The 21824-nt window shown below is 43.1% G+C and overlaps 1 protein-coding gene and 1 long non-coding RNA gene across 6 annotated transcripts in view; one reads left to right on the top strand and one right to left on the bottom strand.

Moving 5' to 3' along the window:
* carm1l (coactivator-associated arginine methyltransferase 1, like) overlaps positions 1-21824 on the top strand; it is a 127024-nt gene that overhangs the window by 66853 nt on the left and 38347 nt on the right. For both annotated transcript variants that reach the window (XM_078569346.1, XM_078569353.1), the window contains exons 6-7: positions 17749-17926; positions 21234-21324. In XM_078569346.1, the coding sequence (XP_078425472.1) occupies positions 17749-17926; positions 21234-21324 (269 nt within the window). The remainder of the gene's footprint in view (positions 1-17748; positions 17927-21233; positions 21325-21824) is intronic.
* LOC144697364 (uncharacterized) overlaps positions 9931-21824 on the bottom strand; it is a 62095-nt gene continuing 50201 nt past the window's right edge. For 3 of the 4 annotated variants that reach the window (XR_013580351.1, XR_013580343.1, XR_013580341.1), the window contains 2 exons: positions 18649-18831; positions 9931-12008 (listed from right to left, as the gene is read on the bottom strand). This is a non-coding gene — a long non-coding RNA (uncharacterized LOC144697364). Of the gene's footprint in view, positions 12302-18648; positions 18832-21824 lie in introns of all 4 variants that reach the window. The other variant, XR_013580347.1, reaches the window with a different exon arrangement.

Below are 21824 nucleotides of genomic sequence, written 5' to 3'. Positions count from 1 at the left end.
CAATGCTGAAGAGCCAAGTGGATAATCTATCCCTGCCTCCTCCGGAGGTGGTCACCATCATAGAAGCCAGTCTATGGCCAATTATTCAATTCAGTCCATGTGTTATCAAGAAATGGCTGAGAGTTAACTTCTTTAGTTAACCACGGATGGTTAAGGAAAAAGCATACAACTCCGCAAAGGTGAATGGCAGGACAGATGATTGGTCAGAATATAAAGAACGGCGGAGAATGACTAAAAGGTTAAGCAGGTGAAAGAAATTAGAGTATGAGAGGAAGTTAGCTAGAAATATAAAAATGGATAACAAGAGTTTCTACAGGTATTTAAAAATGAAAAGAGTAAGTAAAGTGAGTGTTGGTCCTCTAGAGAGTGACAGTGGCGAGTTAATAGTAGATAGTAAGGAAATGACAGAGGAAATGAACATATATTTTGCTTCTGTGTTCACTATAGAGGATATAAAAAACATTCCAATAATAGCTGCAAATTGGGAGGTGAACGGGAGAAAGGGACTTGGTGAAATTGCAACCATAGGAAGCGGTACTAAGCAAATTGATGGAGCTGCGGACTGGCAAGTCTCCGGGTCCCGATGGATTACATCCTAGGGCCTTAAAAGAGGTGGCTAATGAGGTAGTTGATGCGCTGGTGTTAATTTTCCAAAATTCGCTAGATTCTGGAAAGGTTCCATCAGATTGTAAAGTAGCAAATATAACCCCTCTATTCAAAAGGGGAGGGAGGCAGAAAACAGGAAACTATAGGCCAGTTAGCTTGACGTCTGCCATGAGGAAGTTGTTAGAATTGATCATTAAGGAAGTTATAGCTGGGCACTTAGAAGAACTCAAGGCAATAGGGAAGAGTCATCATGGTTTTGTGAAAAGAAAGTCATTTTTAATCAATCTATTGGAGTTTTTTGAAGGAGTAACATGGTCTGTGGATAAAGGGGAGCCTGTAGACATACTGTACTTGGATTTCCAGAAGGCATTTGATAAGGTGCCCCATCAAAGGTTATTATGGAAAATAAAAGTGCTTGGTGTAAGGGGTAACATATTAGCATGGATAGAAGATTGTCTGGCTGGAAGAAAGCAGAGGGTATGCATAAATGGGTCTTTTTCTGATTGGTAGGATGTGACAAGTGGAATCCCACAGGGGTCTGTGCTCGGGCCTCAACTTTTTACGATTTGTATCAATGACTTTGATGAGGGGTGTGAAAATATGGTAGCTAAATTTGCAGATGACACAAAGATAGGTAGGAAAGTATGTTATGAAGAGATCATGAGGTTGCAGATGGATATAGATAGGTTGAGTGAGTGGGCAAAGGTCTGGAAAATGGAGTTTAATGTGGGAAAATGTGAAGTTGTTCACTTTGGCACAAAGAACTAAAAAGCAGAATATTACTTAAATGGAGAATGGCTGCTTAATTCTGAGGTGCAGAGTGATCTAGTTGTTCTAGTATATGAGTCACAAAATGTTAGTATGCAGATACAGCAAGTAATTAAAAAGGCTAATGGAATGCTATCCTTTATTACAAGAGGGATTGAACATCAAAGTAAGGATGTTATGCTTCAGTTATACAGGGCATTGATAGACTGCACCTCGAATACTGTGTGCAGTTTGGCTCTCCATATTTAAGGAAGGATGAAAATGCATTGGAGGCAGTTCAGAGGAGGTTTACTAGATTGATACCTGGAATGTGTGGGCTATCTTATGAGGAAAGGCTGGACTAACTGGGCTTGTTTCCACTGTAGCTTAGAAGAGTGAGGGGTGATTTCATTGAAGTATTTAAGATCCTGAACGGCCTTCACAAGGTGGATGTCGAAAGGATGTTTCCCCTTGAGGATGAGTGCAGAACTAAGGGGCACTGTTTTAAAATTAGGGGTCTTCCTTATAGGACAGGGATGAGGAGAATTTTTTTTCTCTTGCAGGGTTGTGTAACTTTGGAACACTCTTCCTCAGAAGACGGTGGACACGGGGTCATTGAATATTTTTAAGCCAGAGTTTGATAGATTCTTGTTAGGCAAGGGAATCAAAGGCTATCGGGGTTAGATGGGAATGTGGAAATTGAAACACAATAAGATCAGCCATGATCTTATTAAATAGCGGAATAGGCTCAAGGGGCCGAATGGTCTACTGCTGTCCCTATTTCTTATGTTCTTAGTTCTTATGTTCTCACTCAGATCTAAGCTCTGCAGTCCTGCCACATCAAATCATGAATGGTGGTGGACAATTAAACAACTCACTGGAGGAGGAGGCTCCACAAATATCCCCACCTTCAATGATGGGGGAGCCCAGCTCATTAGTGCAAAAGATAAGGCTGAAGCATTTGCTACAATCTTCAGCCGGAAGTGCCGCGTGGATGATCCTTCTCTGTCTCCTCCCAACATCACTTATGCCAGTCTTCAGCCAATTCAATTCATTCCACGTGATATCAAGAAATAGCTGAACGCACTGGATACTGCAAAGGCTATGGGCCCTGACAATATTCCGGCAATCGTAGTGAAGACTTGTGTTCCAGAACTCCGCTGGTTGGAATCATGCCTATCACAAAGGAAGATGGTTGTGGTTGTTGGAGGTCAGTCATCTGAGCTCTAGGACATCACTGCAGGAGTTTCTCAGGGTAGTGTCCTCAGCCCAACCATCTTTAGCTGCTTCATCAATGACCTTCCTTCCATCATAAGGTCAGAAGTGGGGATGTTCACTGATGATTGCATGATGTTCAGCACCATTCCCAACTCCTCAGATACTGAAGCAGTCCGTGTCCAAATGCAGCAAGACCCGGACAATATCCAGACTTGGGCTGACAAGTGGCAAGTAACATTCGTGCCACACCGGTGTCAGGCAATGACCGTCTCCAACAAGAGAGAATCCAACCACCGCCCCTTGATGTTCAATGGCATTACCATCACTGAATCCCCCACTATCAACATCCTGGGGGTTACCATTGACTAGAAACTGAATTGGATTAACCATATAAATACTGTGGCTACAAGAGCAGGTCAGACACTAGGAATCCTAGGATGTGTAACTCACCTCCTGACTCCCCAAAGCCTGTCCACCATCTCTAAGGCACAAGTCAGGAATGTGATGGAATATTCCCCACTTGCTTAGATGAGCGCAGCTCCCACAACACTCAAGAAGCTTGACACCATCCAGGACAAAGCAGCCTACTTGATTGGCACCACATCCACAAACATTCGCTTCCTCCACCATAGACATACAGTGGCAGCAGTGTGTACCATCTATAAGATGCACTGCAGGAATTCACTAAGGCTCCTTAGACAGCACCTTCGAAACCCACAACCACTACCATTTAAAAGGACAAGGGCAGCAGATAGATGGGAACACCACCACCTGGAAGTTCCCCTCTAAGTCACTCAGCATCCTGACTTGGAAATATATCACTGTTCCTTCACTGTCGCTGGGTCAAAATCCTGGAACTCCCTTCCTAATAGCACTGTGGGTGCTATTGGACTGCAGCGGTTCAAGAAGGCAGCTCACCACCACCTTCTGAAGGGCAACTAGAGATGGGCAATAAATGCTGGCCCAGCCAGCGAAGCCCACATCCCATGAATGAATATAAAAAGTATTGCAAAGGCTTTGGCCCCTGACAACATCCTGGCTGTAATGTGGAAGGCATGCTCTAGAGCTAGCCGTGACCTTAGCCAAGTTGTTCCAGTACATCTAGAACACTGGCATCTACCCAGCAAAGTGAAAAACTGCTCAAGTATGTATTGTCTGCAAATGCAGAACAAATCCAATCCAGCTAAATAGTGCCCCATCAGTCTACTCTCAATCATCAGCAAAGTAATGGAAGGTGTCGTTGAAAGTGTTATTAAGTGGCAATTATCTCACCAATAACCTGTTTATTGATGATTAGTTTAGGGTCCACCTGGACTTGACTTTGTTCCTCATTACAGCCTTGGTCCAATCATGGACTAAAGAGCTCAATTCCAGAGGTGAGGTGTGAGTGACTGCTCTTGATATCAAGGCACTGTTTGACTAAGTGTGACATCAAGTAACACTAATAAAATTGAAGTCGATGAGAATCATGGTGAAAGCACTCCTCTTGCTAGCACAAAGGAAAACAGATTGTGTTAAGGAAGCTCATCATTTCCTCCCCACTACATCACTGGAGGAGTTCCTCAGGTTAGTGTCCTAGGGCCAACCATCTTCAGCTGTTTCATCAATGACTTTCCCTCCATCATAAGGTCAGAAGTGGTGATGTTTGCTGATGATTGCACACTGTTGACTTCCATTTGTGAGTCCTCAGATATTGAAGCAGTCTGTGCCCATGTGCAGCAAGACCTGGGCAACATTGAGGTTTGGACTGATAACTTTCACGACACACAAGTGATGGGCAGTGCCCATCTCTAACAGGAAGGAGGCCAACCACCTCCTTTTAACATTCACTGGCATTACCATTGTTGAATTCTGCACCATGAACATCCTGGAGAGGCAAGGGGGTTGGGGAGGTCACAATTAATTACAAACTGAATTGGATAAGCCAAGTAAATACTGTGGCTACAGGTCAGAGGCTGGGAATTCTGCACCAAGTAATTCACCACCTTACTCCCCAAAGTGTCTCTACCATTTAAATGACATAATTCAGAAGTGCAATGGAATATCCTCCACTTGCCTGAAGAAGTGCAGCTCCAACAATATTAAAGAAGCACGACACTGTCCAGGACAACGCAGTCCTCCTGATTTGCACCCATCTACCGCCTTAAGCATTGTCTCTTCACCACTGGTACACCATGCCTGCAGTGTAGCAACTTGCCAAGGCTCCTTTGACAACACCTTCCAAACCCATGACCTCTGCAGCCTAGAAGAACAAGGACAGCAGGCACATGGAACCTGCAAGCTCCCTGCCAAGTCCTGTTAATGTCAATGGGTCAAAATTCTGGAATTCCTACCTAACAGCACTGAGGGTGTACCTACATCAGACAGACTGCAGTAATTCAAGAAGGCAGCTCACCACCACCTTCTCGAGAACAATTAGGGGTGGACAATAAATGCTAGTCCTGACAGGCCACCATCCCATGAATAAGTTTAAAGAAAATGTGACTGCTTAAGGGAATAAACAAATGAACTTTCCAAGGAGGGTGTCACATATACCTTCATATGGATTCTCAGCCAGAGTCAATGGAGATAGATAGGCGATAGCATGACTTATCCATGCTGAACAGATGAAAATCTCTTCTCTCCAGTACAAAATTAGTACAATGCAAAATGAGTTTGTATACTCTCCCCCGGCTCTTACGGGGTTCTTTGTAAATTGGCATTATATTTGCAGTCTTATTCAGAGAGGGGCAAGTATGACCAGTAGGTGAAACAGAAGAATTTGTACTGGAACGTTAATAGACACTTCTCTGACATTCAGACCAAGAAACATTGCTGAAGCTTTACTCTGCATCCAACTGAATGATGCATTGTAGCACTGGGTGCTGAAAATAATAATAGTGGTCTGTTCCCAGCACTGATATTACTATTGTGGAAAAGTATAATTCGTAGAATCTTAAGGTGCAGAAGGAGGCCTCCTGGCCCATCATGCCTGATTCGGCTCTTTGAAAGTGCTGTCCAGTTAGCTGCACTATCTTGTTGTATGACTCTCTCAAATATAATAATTCAACAATTAAATAAGCAAGCATGTGAAGTTCAAATTCTTTGTGTTTGAATAAAGAATTTAGAGATTCTTGGTGAAAGCTAACTCGCAGCCAGCTGTCCAGCACCTGAGAAATGGACGGCTAGCTGATGGCAATCGGTGGTGGTACCTCATCCACTACTTCAACTCCTCCTAGGATCCAACAGGTGCAACATTCCGGTGAATGGGTGAACAATCTGCCCGAGTGAAACAGGCAGAGTTGCTAAGAGTGTAAATAAGGATCCCACGTTGTTATAGGATTCCAAATTGCAAAGTTTAGAAAGAAAGGAGCAGTAGCTTGTGCCATGCATGCTCCATACAGTTGTACAAGGCATCAAGCGGTCTAACCAACAGTCCTAAAATGTCCTTGAGCTGCAGGCCATTCAGAATAAGGTTGAGGAAATTCTTACACATTATTTTGGAGGCCAGGAGAAACCCAAGTGCTCCTCCCTTTCCCCATGCATCCTCCCTGGCAAAAAATAAATTGATTAGCTGTAATGTGCTTTGGGGTATGATAACGTGCAACCACTGATTAAAATCCCTACAAAGAGAAACGAAGCTCTCACTCTGCATTTGCAGCTTTAGCTTATAGGCACTTGAGCAAACTCGTCTGCAATTTGTGACTTGTTTAATCATGGTCTCAGGAGCTCATTATGTGTATTTGACAGTCTCCATAAGTAGCGGGATACATTTATTCACACATACTCAGTTCTCATCCTGGCACACAACTGCCCAGTGTAGACGTCTGGTTAAAATAGCAATCAGGTCCCATTGATGTCATCCAAGCCCAATTTTCATGTTTAAAGATGGACTCCATCAGTGTTCTAGAATTGTAGTTTACAGGTCGGTGAGGATCATCACCAGGGAATGTCTACGGGGAACTTCTAAATTCTCACCTGCCCAGTTTCTGCAGGGCAGGTTAAGTTAAAATTCACCCCCCTCCCCCCACCTTGAACCCCTATTCATCACAGTAGGGACTTGCTGGTTTTATAGCATTCTGGATGCAGTGAACTGTACAGTAATGGCAACTTTGTGAGAATTTTATTGTTCCCTGCTTCTAGTCTTGACTACCAGTCAGAAGACTACATGTGGGGGCGGGGGGAGGGAATTAGTTACCAGTCCAATCAGAAAATTAGGATTGACTTTAAAGGAGCAGAACTTGCTGATGATTCATGGTAAAACTGGCCATTCACAGGCATCTTGACCGTAAAACTCATCTTGAGTGTTCAGTACTGTATTAGACTGAGGAAAGCACAGAGGTTGGTCTGTATGGCAGACATCTGGAGGAATGATTAACGATAGTGGCTGATTTTATAAATAGGTTCAGTGTTTCTTTCAGAATTGTAACGTTTTCAGTGGAAGCCCAATTTAAATATGTTACTTAAGTGACCTGCCTCTCTACTTGGATGCCCCAATATCCGCCACATGCTTAACTCCTAAACTCCTGACCTCTCTTGCCCAATGTGAGGAGCGGGGGCAATGGGAGGCATAGTGGTTAATATCCAGGTCCTTATGACTACTGTAGTACAAAGGGTTAATAGCTATAATGCTACTGGCTAATATACATCATCAGTGATGTCAGTTCACGTGTCTTTAGAACTCAGATACCTCTGGAAGGAGCCTTGTGCTTATTTGTCTCCGTACAGAGTTGTAAATAGTTAATAAACGTTTTTAAGTTCCTGGATGTCTTGTTTCCAGTAGTCCATTTCTGATGTTACTTCAACTACATGTACCTACTGTCAACTTTATCCATTACAAATTCCTAAATCCAGATTTATGGTGGAGATACAAAAATAAGGACAATATATTGACTTTGAAAGGTAAATTCTAACACTCTGTCTCCTGCCAATGCAAGATGACCATGCAAAATGGCTGCCAATGCCTGTCTGCGCGTGCACATTTTTCCAGGCGTGCGCAGAAAACCAATGATGTCACTTACAGGAGACACAGTGTTGGTTGGATCTTATTTGGATCCTGAAGCTGTTCACCCAGTTTCTGAGCCCCACAGTGAGTGGGCAACATAGGCATGGCCTCCCCACAGTTTCCAGAGATGAGGGTGGGGAGTGAGGGAAGGCTTCTGATCCACCGAGTAATGGCCACTATTACAGATTACAATCTCCACATCACGCCTTTGGAGCTGCTTCCCGCTGACGGGCCTAAGTTAAGGGGAAGCCCTGAAGCTCCAAAGATGGGATACGGGGGTTATAATCCAGAATTGCAGCCGTCCCTGGGTGGATCAGAAGCCTCCCCTCCCATCCCATCCCGATCCCCGGCTCCGTTGCTTCCCTCAACCCCACTGACTCGGAGAAGGTGAGGCTTTTTTAATCACTGTCTTACATGGCTGTTTGATAAGCATCTCTGCTCCTGGCTGCTTCCTAGTCCATCGCTGGTAATGACATCACGGAATAAATCAGTACGACTGTACATGCATGGCGTTGGCAACAAACACAGCTAAATTCTAAACCTTGGTTTAGACTCCATGTGCATCGGTAGATGAACCAATAATATGTTAGCAATGTTGTGTATGGTTGTATGGCATGCACTTCTTGTGTACAGTGGTCTTGGTTCCTGTGTCAGAATTTTTGAGTAAAGTGCTTAAAATTGGAAAAGGGGTAGGCTGCTGGAGCCTGTTTTCCATTCCATTAGATTGTGGCTAATCTGTCTCTTAACTGTATCTGCCCACCTTGGTTCCATAACCTTTAACGCTGCTTTTCTGACATCCTGAACGGCCTAGCTCACCTTTTAAGGTTGTAGCCTCTTGCTCTGGGCCCTATATCTACCCTCTTGAGGGAATCCTGGTGTTTGAAAACTGTCCTCATAATTTAACTCTCTTAGCCATGGAATCTCCTATTTTGGCATCTATAATAAGAATATCTTGTGTTCATTTTCACCTATCAAGCTGTAAATGCAGGTTTCCTGCTGATAAGTGCTGCTGTTTTTTTATTCATTAATGGGATGTCGGTGTTTCTGGCTAGCCTGTCTACCATCTACAAAGCACAAGTCAGGAGTGTGATGGAATACTCCCCACTTGCCTGGATGAGTGCAGCTCCAAAAACACTTAAGAAGCTCGACACCGTCCAGGACAAAGCAGCCTGCTTGATTGGCACTGCATCCACAAAGATTCGCTCCCTCCATCACCGATGCACAGTGGCAGCAGTGTGTACCATCTACAAGATGTGCTGCAGGAACTCACCAAGGCTCCTCAGACAGCATCTTCCAAACCCACAACCACTACCATCTAGAAAGACAAGGGCACCAGATACATGGGAACACCACCACCTGCAAGTTCCCCTCCAATCCACTCACCATTCTGACTTGGAAATATATTGCCGTTCCTTCACTGTCGCTGGGTCAAAATCCTGGAACTCCCTTCCTAACAGCACTGTGGGTGTACCTATACCACATGGACTGCAGTTGCTCAAGAAGGCAGCTCACCACCACCTTCTCAAGGGCAATTAAGGATGGGCTATAAATGTTAGCCAGCGACGCCCACCATCCCATTAATGAATTTAAAAAATGAGTGGATGACTTTGTGTAGGTACTGAGAAAGGGCTGTTAAAACAGTACAATTTAAATGTAACTATTAACAAGTCACATTTTTCTCAAACTCAGCCCTACATAAAATCCAACCTATAACACAAACAAGTTCCATTCCCTACCATGTGGCCAACCACACCCATCTAAAGGGAAATAAACTGAGAAACAAGAAAAACTAAGAAACAAGGCAGTGCCGAGAAAGGCAACATAGAAGAAAACACGAGAGACTGCAAAAAAAAATGTAATTAGAAAGATGCACAAGAGAAAACAACATGAACACAGCAGTCCTAATTATATATTCCAACACAGCTAATTTTACTTACTATTTTTGAAAATCTTTAATACTATGTTATTGAAATAAAAGATAAAGGAAATAAATGTTTATTGCCATGTTTTCGTGCATAACACATCATAATGTTTCTAATTATAATTCCTGCAGCGTTTTCATGATACCGCATAAAGAAAAAGTGAACATTTATGCAGTACAAATTTCAATAGGCTTCTCACTAGCACAATCCTCTGCCAAGTGTTCCCTAACACATACTGTGCAGCAACCTAAACTGTTTGATGGGACTTGTGCACTTCTCTTCGTCCCGGTTTCCGCATCGTATTATTGGTCATGTTGGATCACAGTGCAGTCTGCACTTCTACAGTAGTTACATAGTAAATGTACAGACTAGGATTTTATTCTAGCCAGAATGCATTGACTTTCTGTAGGTTGTTGGTCCAATGTAAATAGGTAAATAACGTAAATAGACTCATTGACTTCCTGGATTTGTTTATTTTTCCCAGAGAATAATGGTGGTATTCTCTGGCTTTTTGAAGACCAGATGTTGGGAACTGAGAGTGGTCCAGTCAGTACATATAAAGTGCGGGTGAATAATGTTTTATTCAAGCTAGTTCAGAAACTAGGTAGAGCTTTAATTGCATTATTAAAGGATGACATTCCTCCTGTTAATACTTTATAGCAAAATAAAGTGAAAAACAATACATCAGGTTTACTCATGCTGTCTTTTTCAGTAAGATTTTCAACATGAGGGACTTGCTCCATAGGTTTTCTGATTTCAGAAAATTCAGCAGCAGCTCATCATGGATTACATAGAAAACTTTCAAGTAGTTGTTGTTGGGCTTTGATATATCTCAGAAAATACACATCAGATAATGGTCTTGCCAAGATCAGTTCTTACTCGTCTCCTAGACACCATCAGTCTGTATTTGCTTTCTGATCCCTTTACTTGCGCAGTTTGTTTTAACTAGAAAAGTGCTGCTTGAATGAATGGGTAGCATGACTCATTCCATTATTGAAAGAACTAAGTAACCCAGAACAGGGGCAAAACCCAAATTGTGCAAAGCACTTGAATAAACAGGACATAGTTGCAGTCATGCAGGAGGGTGGATTTCAATGCTCAGGAGAGACGTTTTAGCACTGGATCACAGAAGTAAAATACCCAGAACCTTCTCCAGTCCCTGCACAGCTTTGAAAACATGTTTAAACAAAGCCAAAGAAATACCATTTGTTCAGAAAACAGGATTTTAAAAAATATAAATCATGATCTGATCAGATTCCTTTAATTTTCTGCAGGTATACAAATGCCATATATGGATTTAATTGTGCTTAGCGTGAACCAAAAACTTAATGCTTGTGGGATAATCACTCGTTAATTATAGTGCACGCATTATTATACAATGCTGAATACTATTGGGGATAATTGCTGGAAATCAAACCCTGTACTGAAAGCCCTACTTAGTATTTCATGCTGGTGCTTGAGTGTGCAGAACAATTAACTGATAAGACATGGCATTTTGCCCCTTCCACTCCACACACACACATGATTTCTGCTGTTAGCAGGAGAAGCAAAGGAGATGTGCTCTCCCCAGGGGAAAGCGGGATGAGTAAAATAAATTGGTGCTAAGACAAGCCCAGGACCCAGTTGTACATCTACTGATGCACAAGCTACTTGGAGTAAGAGCAGCTTTAGCAGAGGTGATTGAGGTCCAGTTGCTCCTCTCTTAACCTGAGAGTTATGCAGGAAATCAAAAATGGAACAAGAGATGATCTGTACAAGGGATGTCTGCCATGCATTCAGTTTCTCCCAAGTTATCTTTGAATTAATAAAAGCCTAGATAACAAAATATTACCTGTCTCAAACTACCAGAATTTCATAGATTAAACAAGATTAAATTAATTGGTTTACACTATTGAGGATGAGGACTTGCACTGGAACTTTAATTGAGAAGTTTTTGTTACGACCGGGATGGGAGGAGTGTGCGAATTATCAAACCCCACTACTCCGCAGGCCACACCATTAATTTAAATGTTTAATTTTCTCACTGAAATGGCCAATTGTGTACCTATACTTCTAGCACCCAGAGGAAAAGAGGCTCTGACCAGATTTCTTTCAAAAAGAACTCAATAGTTAATTTATTTTAAAACCAAACTTCTTTTAACAAGTTGCAAGTACTGGTTAACACACAATTGTAATTGGGAAGTATAACTATCAATCTCTTCCCAAAGAATTCCCCCAGCACACACACACACAGACAAACAAAGGACAAACAGTCTCTCTGCAGAGATGGGTTTTGGAGGATGGGCATTTAGAAAATAAAGGATAAAGTCCATAGGTTCTCGATGCCATTGACCTGGAGGGCCACTGGTCCCGATGGATGTCTGGAAGTTCTCACCAATTGGTCTCAGCTTTGCAGGTCCAAACGCAGAATGGTTACACTCGGGTGAGGATTCTCTGCCTACAGGTTGATAGCCACACACAATTTTCAGGCAAGCTGGAGAGAGGGTGCCAGTTAGGGTAGCCTTCTTTCCTCAGCTTGTTCCCCAATAAAACTGAAAGCAAAACCACAGGTTCAAACTTAAGGTTTGCCTCTGCCATGTGACTGTGTTTTTATCTTCCAGCTTTTCATTAATTAAAGTGTTTTGCAGTTCAAAACAAACAAACAACTCCTTCTCAAGTACCATATAGGTCAGGTGATTTCTTGGAAGAGGACTGCTTGTTGACAGTTCCAAGGTGAACTTATGACCTTATTTTTTTTGAAATCCCTGGTTAGCATCCAGATGTCCAGATCATGCCATGTCCTTCCATTTTGTAAAAGAAAAATTCAGTCTTGAGAGATATGGTTCTAACATTTTGATGAACGAGCAAAAGAAAAACAAAGATTATTAAAAGTCGAACCAAAACAGTAAGGAAGTGAGAGAGGCTGTTTAAAACTTAATTACAATAGAAGACAAATTATAAGGAATTGAAAAATATTTACATGACTAAAAGGAAGCCAGAGGGCACATAACATGCTGTTTGCTAGATAATCCTCATTGTGCTAAAAATTACACTGACAGCCAATTTAAGATTATCGGTTTCCAAAGTTTGAAATTAATTGTCATTGAAAGGAGAAAACTTTTAAAAACTCTTACTACAGTATATTCAGATGGTGATTGTGCCTCCAAACATATCCAAACATCACAGGTGTAAGCCAGTTAGTCCCATGAACCTGTTCTGTCATAAGTAACCATTGCACACTTAGAGAGCCATAGAAAGCTGTGTCTGCTGATTGTTGAATGATTGATGAGACTTGCACTGGAACTTTAACTTTTGATGAACAAGAAGAAAAGCAAAATTCACTTGGGAGTGACTTTATTGAGGAATATAAAACAGTTGAAGGACTAGGGCTAAACTCAAAACAGTGTCCAACGATAGCTGTATTTCCGCGATTGGACAACATTTGCTAGAAAATCCTCAGTGTGCTAAAAATTACACTGACAGCTAATTTAAGATTATTGCTCAGGCTCGTAGTGTGACACATTTGCTTGTACTGGAAGCAACATATATTAATACACAGGGCCCAGTTCTTTGCAGACAGAAAGAACATGTACACACATTGTGCCTGCTTCAGCTAAACAAAGTGATAGCCATTTGCTGGTCGATTCCTCAGGGCAATGCCTTGACCAATCAGAGTCAAGCTGTCTGGTTTAAATTTCAAACAATGCTTGGCAGGTTATTGTCAGTCACCATTAACTGGTGCATTCTCCATGGCAACGCCTCTACCAATCAGAGTCCACTTGCCAACCAATCAGCGCGCTCTTCTCATACAGTATAAAGTTATTGCTTCCCCAGGTGTTGGTATTCTTGCGATTGTCCTGATGAATGCAAGACAAAAAGCTTTGACAAAATGTCCTTTTTCAGCAATACTTGGACTAGATTGTGTTCCTATTGTTTGATTATTTCAATTGGGGAGGACTAGGGATTATGCATGTAAATTATGCAAGGCTAGGGCTAGATTAGATGTTAGATGGTCTTCTTTTCCCAGAAGATGGTAAACCTTCAGAACAAGTTGCCATCTTGTGCTATGAATACTGACTCTCTCAAATTGTCAAAAGTGCTAAGCCAACTCTTGTCTGGGTGGGAGATCCTGCCTTATAAAAGGTAAGTGGAATAGGGGGTAAAAAAGCATGATGATGGTGCTCTCATGGACGAACTTCTGACTGCCTCAAGTAATAGTAAAGACATGTTACAGATTTTTCTTTTCCAAATTTGCTTCAGCTTTTAAGCTGCATTTTTGCACCTCCCAGGAGATCACATGGCTGTTGATGAATAAAGATTGTCTCATCATGATGCCTTACACTATTCTGTCTTTGCCCACTGATCAGATTCCCCACTTGCTGCATTCATCTGATTATTCGCAGTTGCCGCCCCCTTAAACTCCAGTCTCCCATCATCACCGTGCCTTCACTCTTTCCCACGCTAGCACAGGTCAATGTCTCTGACTGCAGCCTCTTCTGTCCATGTCTTTGGGCTCATTAACTCCTCTATCATTCAAGCATCCTACTTCCACAATCTTTGGCAGAAAGAATATTCCACTTTCTCTCCTGGAAGCTCTCTACTTGCATTTGGGGCCACAATCTCACTCTGCACCCTCCACCCCATCTAAATCCAAGCTTCAATGTTAAAAATAAAATTTAGAAATACAATGCCTTACATATATATCAAGAAAGCACTCACACCAGTGCTCGAAATTAAAAATTGTTTTTATTTATAATAGATTTCACAAAACTTTCCCCACCCACTTCTTTACACCCCTTTCAGCCTGATTTCTTTCTTCCCTCTCTCTTCCCCATCCTTCCACTCCTCCTCCATGCTCTCCCTTTCACCAGCTTCCCTACCCTTTGATCTCTTCCCTCTATCCTACCATCCTTTGCTTCCTCCTTTATCCAACTTCCCTGCCTCTTTTTGACCCTTCTTTCTACTCCCTTCCTCCTCTTCCCTTCTTCTTCATCCACTGCCCTCCCCCCCCGCCCCATGTTGTCCTTTCCCCTCATTCCTTGTCGTCCTCCCCCTCAGCTCTTCATACCTCTAACTAAATATTGTGCTTAGTCTCGACTCCTCGGGTCAAGTTGGTCTTCAGCAGTAGTATCAGGCAATGGCAAACCAGCAGCTCCTTTTACATCACACCTTTCTTTACCCATTGAAGTCAATGGTGAGTATAAAATGAGCTGCTGATTCACAGTTGCTCATTTTGCACTACGAACAAAGACCCATTGCACCCGTGACAATCAGTCAGAGTGAATTATTTGACATTAAAAAAAAAATAAACATTGTACTGTCAATCACTTTGAACTCAAGCACTTTATCTATAGCTTATACACAATGCTTTTTGTAGACTGTGTCTGGTCACTGCTGTTCTGTTTGTTAAGTCAATAGCTGTCTCTATTGGCTGATCTGATGGTTCACTTAGGAATGAAAATAAAGCGTTGGGTAGATTTGTTCCAGAATGGTTCCAGGAACAACATTTGTATTTAATTCTGACCATGTGCTAATGTTTTCTAAGAGAAGAGGTCTGTCTCCTATAGCTAACAGAAGGCAGACTGGCTGTGTTTGGTCCTGGCATTATTCCTAGTCACACATTTATCATAATTTCCCACTTCACATATTATTGAGGTATAATGACAAAGTTAGCTGGGAGGCTGCTCAGACCTTTTATTCATCTATCATTTATGAAATGGTGGAATTATTTAGTTAACAGTGGCTGCTTGTTGCTTTAACAACATCTATTTCCTAATTTTGGACCATTGCATGTATGCTCCTCACCCAGCTGTTAACCCTAAGGAGAATTTTTATATTGGGAGTAAGTTAAGATACTAACCAGGTGAAATAACACTGTGATGTCAACATAATAATGTGCTAACTCAGTTGTAGGAAATGCTTTTAATCACTTTTTAGCAAAAACATAAACCTAAAACGTGAAAATAATGAATAAAGGAATTTTATGTGGCTGCATTAACACATTCGAGGTGATGGAAAGTTAGTGGTACCTACAAATTTGAAGATTATTCTAAGATCTGTACGGGCATTAGGACTATAGATAATGCTCTACTGCTTCTGGCGGATATTGAAATCTGGGAAATTCCTCAACAACTGTTCCCAGGTGATTGAAACTAGTCTACTCTGGCCCCGATTAATGTTATACAATGCCTATTTTTTGTAAGAAGTGATCTGTGTCTTAATCAGAACCAGCTTCAGCTCTTGGTTGAAGGAATTCGTCATCCAGTGTACAAGCTGGCAGCCTGTTGTCTGGGAAAAGAACCACCATCTGATATCTAACCTAGATTTGACCTTATGCAACGTAAAATTGTGATCCCAGGTCCTCCTTAACCTATTTAAATGGAATAAACTTTTGACTTGACTTGAACATCTTCTTTAAGCTTTTATCAGATCACTGCTAAGTCTAGACAAGTGCAGGGTCCAAACTCTCACTGCTTACCTCCCAGACTCTCCCTCTTGCCGACTGTCTCTCTCAGCTCTCATTCGCCGCATCCCTCCCCGACATTCTGTCTCGCTGCTTCCCTCTTCGACTCTCCCATCCGTTAGCCCTCGCTCACTGCACCACATGAACTATAGTAGTTCGAGGAGGCGGCTCACCATCACCTTCTCATGGAAAATCAGGTGTGGACAATAAATGCTGGCCTTGCCAGCAACGCCCTCATCCCTGAATTAATAATCTTGATTATGTGTAGGTGGGATTGTTGAATAATTGTCAAACAGAAAGAGGAATTACACTGGATAGTGTCACTTTATTTATTTTAAGTGTCATATAAAGTATTTTTCTGCTGTCTTCTGGAAGAACTTTTTGACAATAGCTGTTTTGTCATGTTGGAATGTGTAATGTTTAGTTGCTTTCTTGTAATATCTTTAAATGTCACACATTGTAATGCTGTCTTTTACTTTCTAAATTTATCACTGCTCTTTTAGCAAATTGGAAAACAGAGCTTGTCTTACCATAATGTTAGCAGTTAGAAATTTTCGTTTGGTGCACAGAGTTTGAGTATTGCTGAAAACAGACATTTTGACAAAGCTTTTCACCTTGCACTCAGGGCAATCGCAAGAATACCAACGTCAGGGGAAGCAACAACTTTATACTGTATGTGAAGAGAGCGCTGATCAGTTGGCAGGTGAACTCTGGTAGAGGCGTTGCCATGGAGAATGCACCAGTTAATGGTGATTGACAGTTAACTGCCAAGCATTGTTTGAAATTTAAACCAGGCAGCTTGACTCTGGTCAAGGCATTGCCCTGAGGAATGAACCAGTGAATGGCCATTACTTATTTTGTTTACTTATTTCATTTATCATCACTTATTTTGCCTGTGTCAGCTAGACAAAATAAGTGATCCGGCTGGAAAGTTGGAGGCAAGCCAGCCCTGGAAGCCACAATTCTATTTTATGTAGCTCAGGCAATTAGTTGTCTGAAGTCATTGCCTCTGCCTCTCTGAGGGCCTGCAGCTCTTCAGTCCCAGCAGGGCCACCAGGAACAGAGACTGCAGCAGGCCCCAGACCGGAAACAGTGCTTGAGGCGCAGAGGAAAGTTGAGTGCAGTGGGCTTGCTGGGGCCAGTCAGGCAGGCCTTGCTGAGATTATGGGGGAGAGGGCGGGGTGGTCATAGTCAAGAGGGCAGGGGCAAGTCTTCAAGTGGGGCAGCCCTTGCTGCCTGGAAGGTCCTGCATGCCTGACAACGAGGCTGCAGGCACATCACCGGGGTATACCCTGGTAAAAAGTATGAATTCTAATCATGAGCTACATATGAGTTAATGATTAATTATTTCACAGCAAGTTGTTAATATGGCACTAGACCTCGCTAGCAATAAGCATGGTGATGGAGAAGTACTACAGCATTGCAGCTTAAATTTTCTGACCTGTTTCCACTATCAGTGAGGCACCACATTGGGAATGGAGCTTCATAAAATTCCCCAGGGAAGCAGACCACAGAACTCTGAATGTGAACTTTCGTGCAGCACCGAATAAAGTGACAGGCAAGTTCCCAATTCAATAGAAAACGAAAGGATTAAGACTTGGTGCCAAGGCAAAGAGGGATACATATATAGCTAAGTCATCTTTGTGCATAGAATTAAGATAGGTGATGGAATTAAGATAGAGCGAGGTAGATGTGGTAAATTGTCTTTTCTCATTTTTCTGTTCTGCCTCTTCAATTTTTAAGTACAATGTAGGTTTGCCCGCAGAAAGTCACACCTGCTTGTGATACCAAATCTGTGCTAAGATGTTGCTTTCTGTTTATATCTTCAGATTCTAGTGAAAAGTAACAATCTTTCAGAACGGGTAATGATCCTGGAAGGGAAAATCGAGGAAATTACTATTCCTGAGAAAGTGGACATCATTATTTCAGAACCTATGGGATATTTGTTATTTAATGAGAGGATGCTCGAAAGCTACCTCCATGCAAAAAAATGGTTGAAGCCAAATGGTAGGTCAACACATGCAGAAACATCTAACTTGTAGTCCGAATGTTTATAAGTTGTCTAAGGGTGGGGTGTGAGGCCAGTCGCTGTACTGATGCTAATGGGAGGTGAATAATTAAAGAATGTAGCAACATTTTGAGGGGTGGGGGGGTGAAGTTTTGTGGGATTTTTTGTAGCAAGGGATGTTTACGTTGGAATGGAATACTTTTCTACTTCTGTTACCCAGTGTTAATAACAAGTGCTCTGAAATCAGGCTAGGTGCAAAGTGAAGCTTTCTCTGTTCTACCCTAACAGTGAGTGCAATCTTCCATTCTGGAGTCTTAAGTCCGGTGGAGGGCGGGAAAGCTGGTGTGATTCCCGCTGGGTGGCGGGTCGGCTGTACATGTGCACTCATCCGCTGTTCAGCTCATTAATTATGTATCTGCGAGGAGCACGGTGAATCCTGTGGCGGGATGGGCAGGAAGGTGCCTGCCCCAAGGTTACCTCATGGAGTCAAAGGTCCTGGCACCATATTTAAATGGCACCTGGACAGCCATTTACTCACTGCAGGCCAGGAGCTCTGCATTACTCCTCCAGAGTCCTTGCGGCTGCAGCTTGCACTGGGGAAGCTGGCAGATGTGAAAAACCACATCCCAGGACAATACGTAGGCACCTCCAGCATTGCCTTTTGCTCATTTCTAGATGAGAGCACCACCTGTGATACACCCATGGTCCAGCCAATGCTCACCATTGCAGTGGACCCTGTCCGCCAGCATCTTCACCTTCTTGAGGCTCTGCCACCTCTAGCTGCTCAGGCCCTTGATCCTCTTGGCCCTGTGCCAACCTGCATTAGGCCCTCCTCTTCATCTGGATGAGAGCCATTACCAAGGCAGCATTGCCTGCAGTTTGCCCCAGTGGATCTGTGAACGAACTGAAGTGATAAAGTTAGCATGTCCTTTATAGTTTTTCCTTCATCTCAAAGCCAGCAGGCCAGTGCCAAGCCTGGACTCCATCTAGATATGGCATCCCCACCCCATCCCTTCCAGGTGAAGTACATCCTGGAGGACCAGGGATGGGTGTTACTCCCATTCATACATGACTGAGCATGGAAACATTGCTCTTTGAGAGCCATATGCAAGAAGCCTCCTTCTGACATTATTCCGCTTGCTTCCACTATCTTCGAGACTCTATTGAGAGACCATTGCCTTGGCACCATAGAAAGACTAACCACATGAGCTCTTGTCAGCCATGACCATTCACCTGAGGGGAATGAGGTTTAGAGTTGGACGTTTGCTGCTGTCCACCAGCCGTGCCCTTTGGAGGCATCCACCTCCCTCCCTCCCTTCACCCCTGCCTCTGACTGCAGCAGATGGCACATCGCACAGAATGAACAGCAGCTCCATACCTTGCTGGGATCTCAATGTTATGAGACCCATGAGTCGGGAACAAACATGCTGCTGTGTGGGTTTCACCTTAGACAGGAGAACGCAAATGAGCATGGTTAACACCCAGTTGCATCATAATTATTAGGATGTCCCTTTAGTTGGCTACTTGTGCTGACCTTGAACTCCACCTACCTGAAGAGGGCCCTCCTTCCACTTCGAGGGATCTCAGCTACAGACTAACTGCGTGGTCAAGGTCAGACTTGAAAAATGGTGCCCGTCACCTTCTGGACTCAGTAGTCCACCACCTTATACCATCTCCCTGTCACCAACCAACTTCCCCCGCCCTCATCCTTGACCCACCTGTTACCACTGATCCTCTCCCTTCTCCCACCCTTGAACCTCTCCCTGGTACCCTGGATCCTATTATGATCCACCTCCACCTGCCTTCCCTCCCCTCAAGGCCGACACACGTTACCGTCCCCATGCCCACCCTAACCCTGCCCCTTCCCTTCCCGTTATCCAAGCCACCTGTCTAGTCCCCCTTTGTAGCACCCCCCCATCTCCCCACCATGAGACCTTCACCTCCAATCTCTTATCTTGGGCCTGCCAACCTACTGCATCCCACTCCCCCCTCTGATTGTGACTGTTGTCTCCTATCACCAGTACCCTGAGTTCAACACCTCACCCCCCCAGGACCCCACCACTGACCCCACCCTCTAAGACGGCCTCTTCCCCCTCCCCCGCTAACCTTCCCTGGGCAATCTCCCCCACCCCCTTTTCCTGGACATCCCCCCAACCCCCCCACCAACTTCCCTGGAACCCCCACCACCACTCTCCCGCTTAGCCTGCCTTCTGTGTGCAGCCTTAACGCAGATTTTGCTCGTGGCACGACATGAGTGAAGTTATGCGAACTTCCCACAAAGGTGAAAGCAGCATCTACTGACCTCAAAAGTCGTGGGAGAGCTGAAGCTCACCAGGTGCATGCCACATATATACAGTCGTCAAACTGAATGTTCTAAATGCTCACTTGTGGGAACTTAATTTGGAGGGTGAACTTAATTCTGACAGAGTGGTCTTTCAATGTGCCTGCATGAGATGCTAATACATGCAAATGGGGTTCCCAACATTGTTAATCAGGAAGCTCAACCCACCCTTGGTCGGGAGAACAAAATTCAAACTGTTTATCCTGCCGTCGGGAAACAGAATTTTTGCCTCCCATCTGCTCTGGCCCGTCACAATTCCTGCTGCTAGTGGGACCAGAAGATTCCATCCAGTGTGTTTTTACTGGGTTAAGAAGGAAGAGGCCCCAGTGTGATAGTTCCTTTTCCCCAACTGCAATGCTTTCCTGGGGCAATATATCTAATTCCTGAATCATGAATAGCTTTATATAGTCTGAACTCACTAGCTTTAAAAACTGCTGAAGTCACCAATTTAAAGGGTTTATTTTGGCCCCTTACTGCTTCTGACAAGAGGAGACATTCAATGTGGCTGCATTAAAACCCAGATTCCAGAGGCAAAAGTCAATGTTCTTAACCGACTGCGACACCAGACCTAATTGTCCAGGAAGAAAATGGTTGTAGTATGTCCCTCCTTACAGAACACAAAATCCTTGAATATAATGAAGGTGAAGTATCTTACTTTTATTTTGAGCACCTATTCATGCTGTGGCACACTGCATTGGAACTCAGTAGTGACATAGTTTTGTAACTGTAATTTCCCAGGTGATAATTTTTTAATAACCATAGGGAAATGCCAGGCACCCTGCCTACTCCCAAAGAGGCATCAAAGAGTTGGACATCCTGACTGCTTTTCTACATTTTTAGGTTTTTGTGAAAATAGTGATGGCACTAGCTATTCCTTAAAATAAGGCACTATTTATTTTTATATTCACTCTTACAGCCCTGTTCAAGCTAGTATGTTTACCCCCCTGCTGTGTATGTTTTCTTAGGGATGATGTTTCCTACTTTTGGTGATGTTCATCTAGCTCCGTTTTCTGATGAGCAGCTTTACATGGAACACTACACAAGGGCAAATTTCTGGTATGTCCTCATGAGAGACTCTGGCATGTTTGATATGTTTGAGGACAACTTGTTTTCTAAGGAAATGGGCAGATTATTGCTAAATGCTTAGATCAGCAGAGAGAAATGTATGACGATTCTTTTTTCATCTGTCCTCCTTGAATGCATTATGTATTGGATCTTGCAAGGTCAGATGTAGCTTATAAATGCAGAAATCCAATGGACATAAAATTCCTATGAGCAGATGTGTAAAAGCTTAGCTTTTGTGGGCGTATTATGTTCAGTTGTCTATTTTAATGGGGTCCTGTTGCAACGGTGATTAATTCTGGTCACAGTTTTTCCAATATCGCAGCACAGAGCAAGCGTATTGTATTTATTGTTTGGAGCCTGTGTTTAAGAAGTGCAATATTTATTTATTTAGACAAGTTCAAAATCCCAGTCTTGAAATGTTTGCGCGTTTGACTTGCTCTCCACTGCCTTATTTGTCATAGCTTTCAATGTGATTTGTTTTCATTCGGGAA

This window comes from Cetorhinus maximus, chromosome 2 (assembly GCF_964194155.1).
Source record: "Cetorhinus maximus chromosome 2, sCetMax3.hap1.1, whole genome shotgun sequence".
In the NCBI taxonomy this organism is placed as follows: domain Eukaryota; kingdom Metazoa; phylum Chordata; class Chondrichthyes; order Lamniformes; family Cetorhinidae; genus Cetorhinus; species Cetorhinus maximus.
The sequence above is the reverse complement of the archived record's forward strand: the minus strand, read 5'-3'. Positions and strand labels throughout refer to the sequence as shown.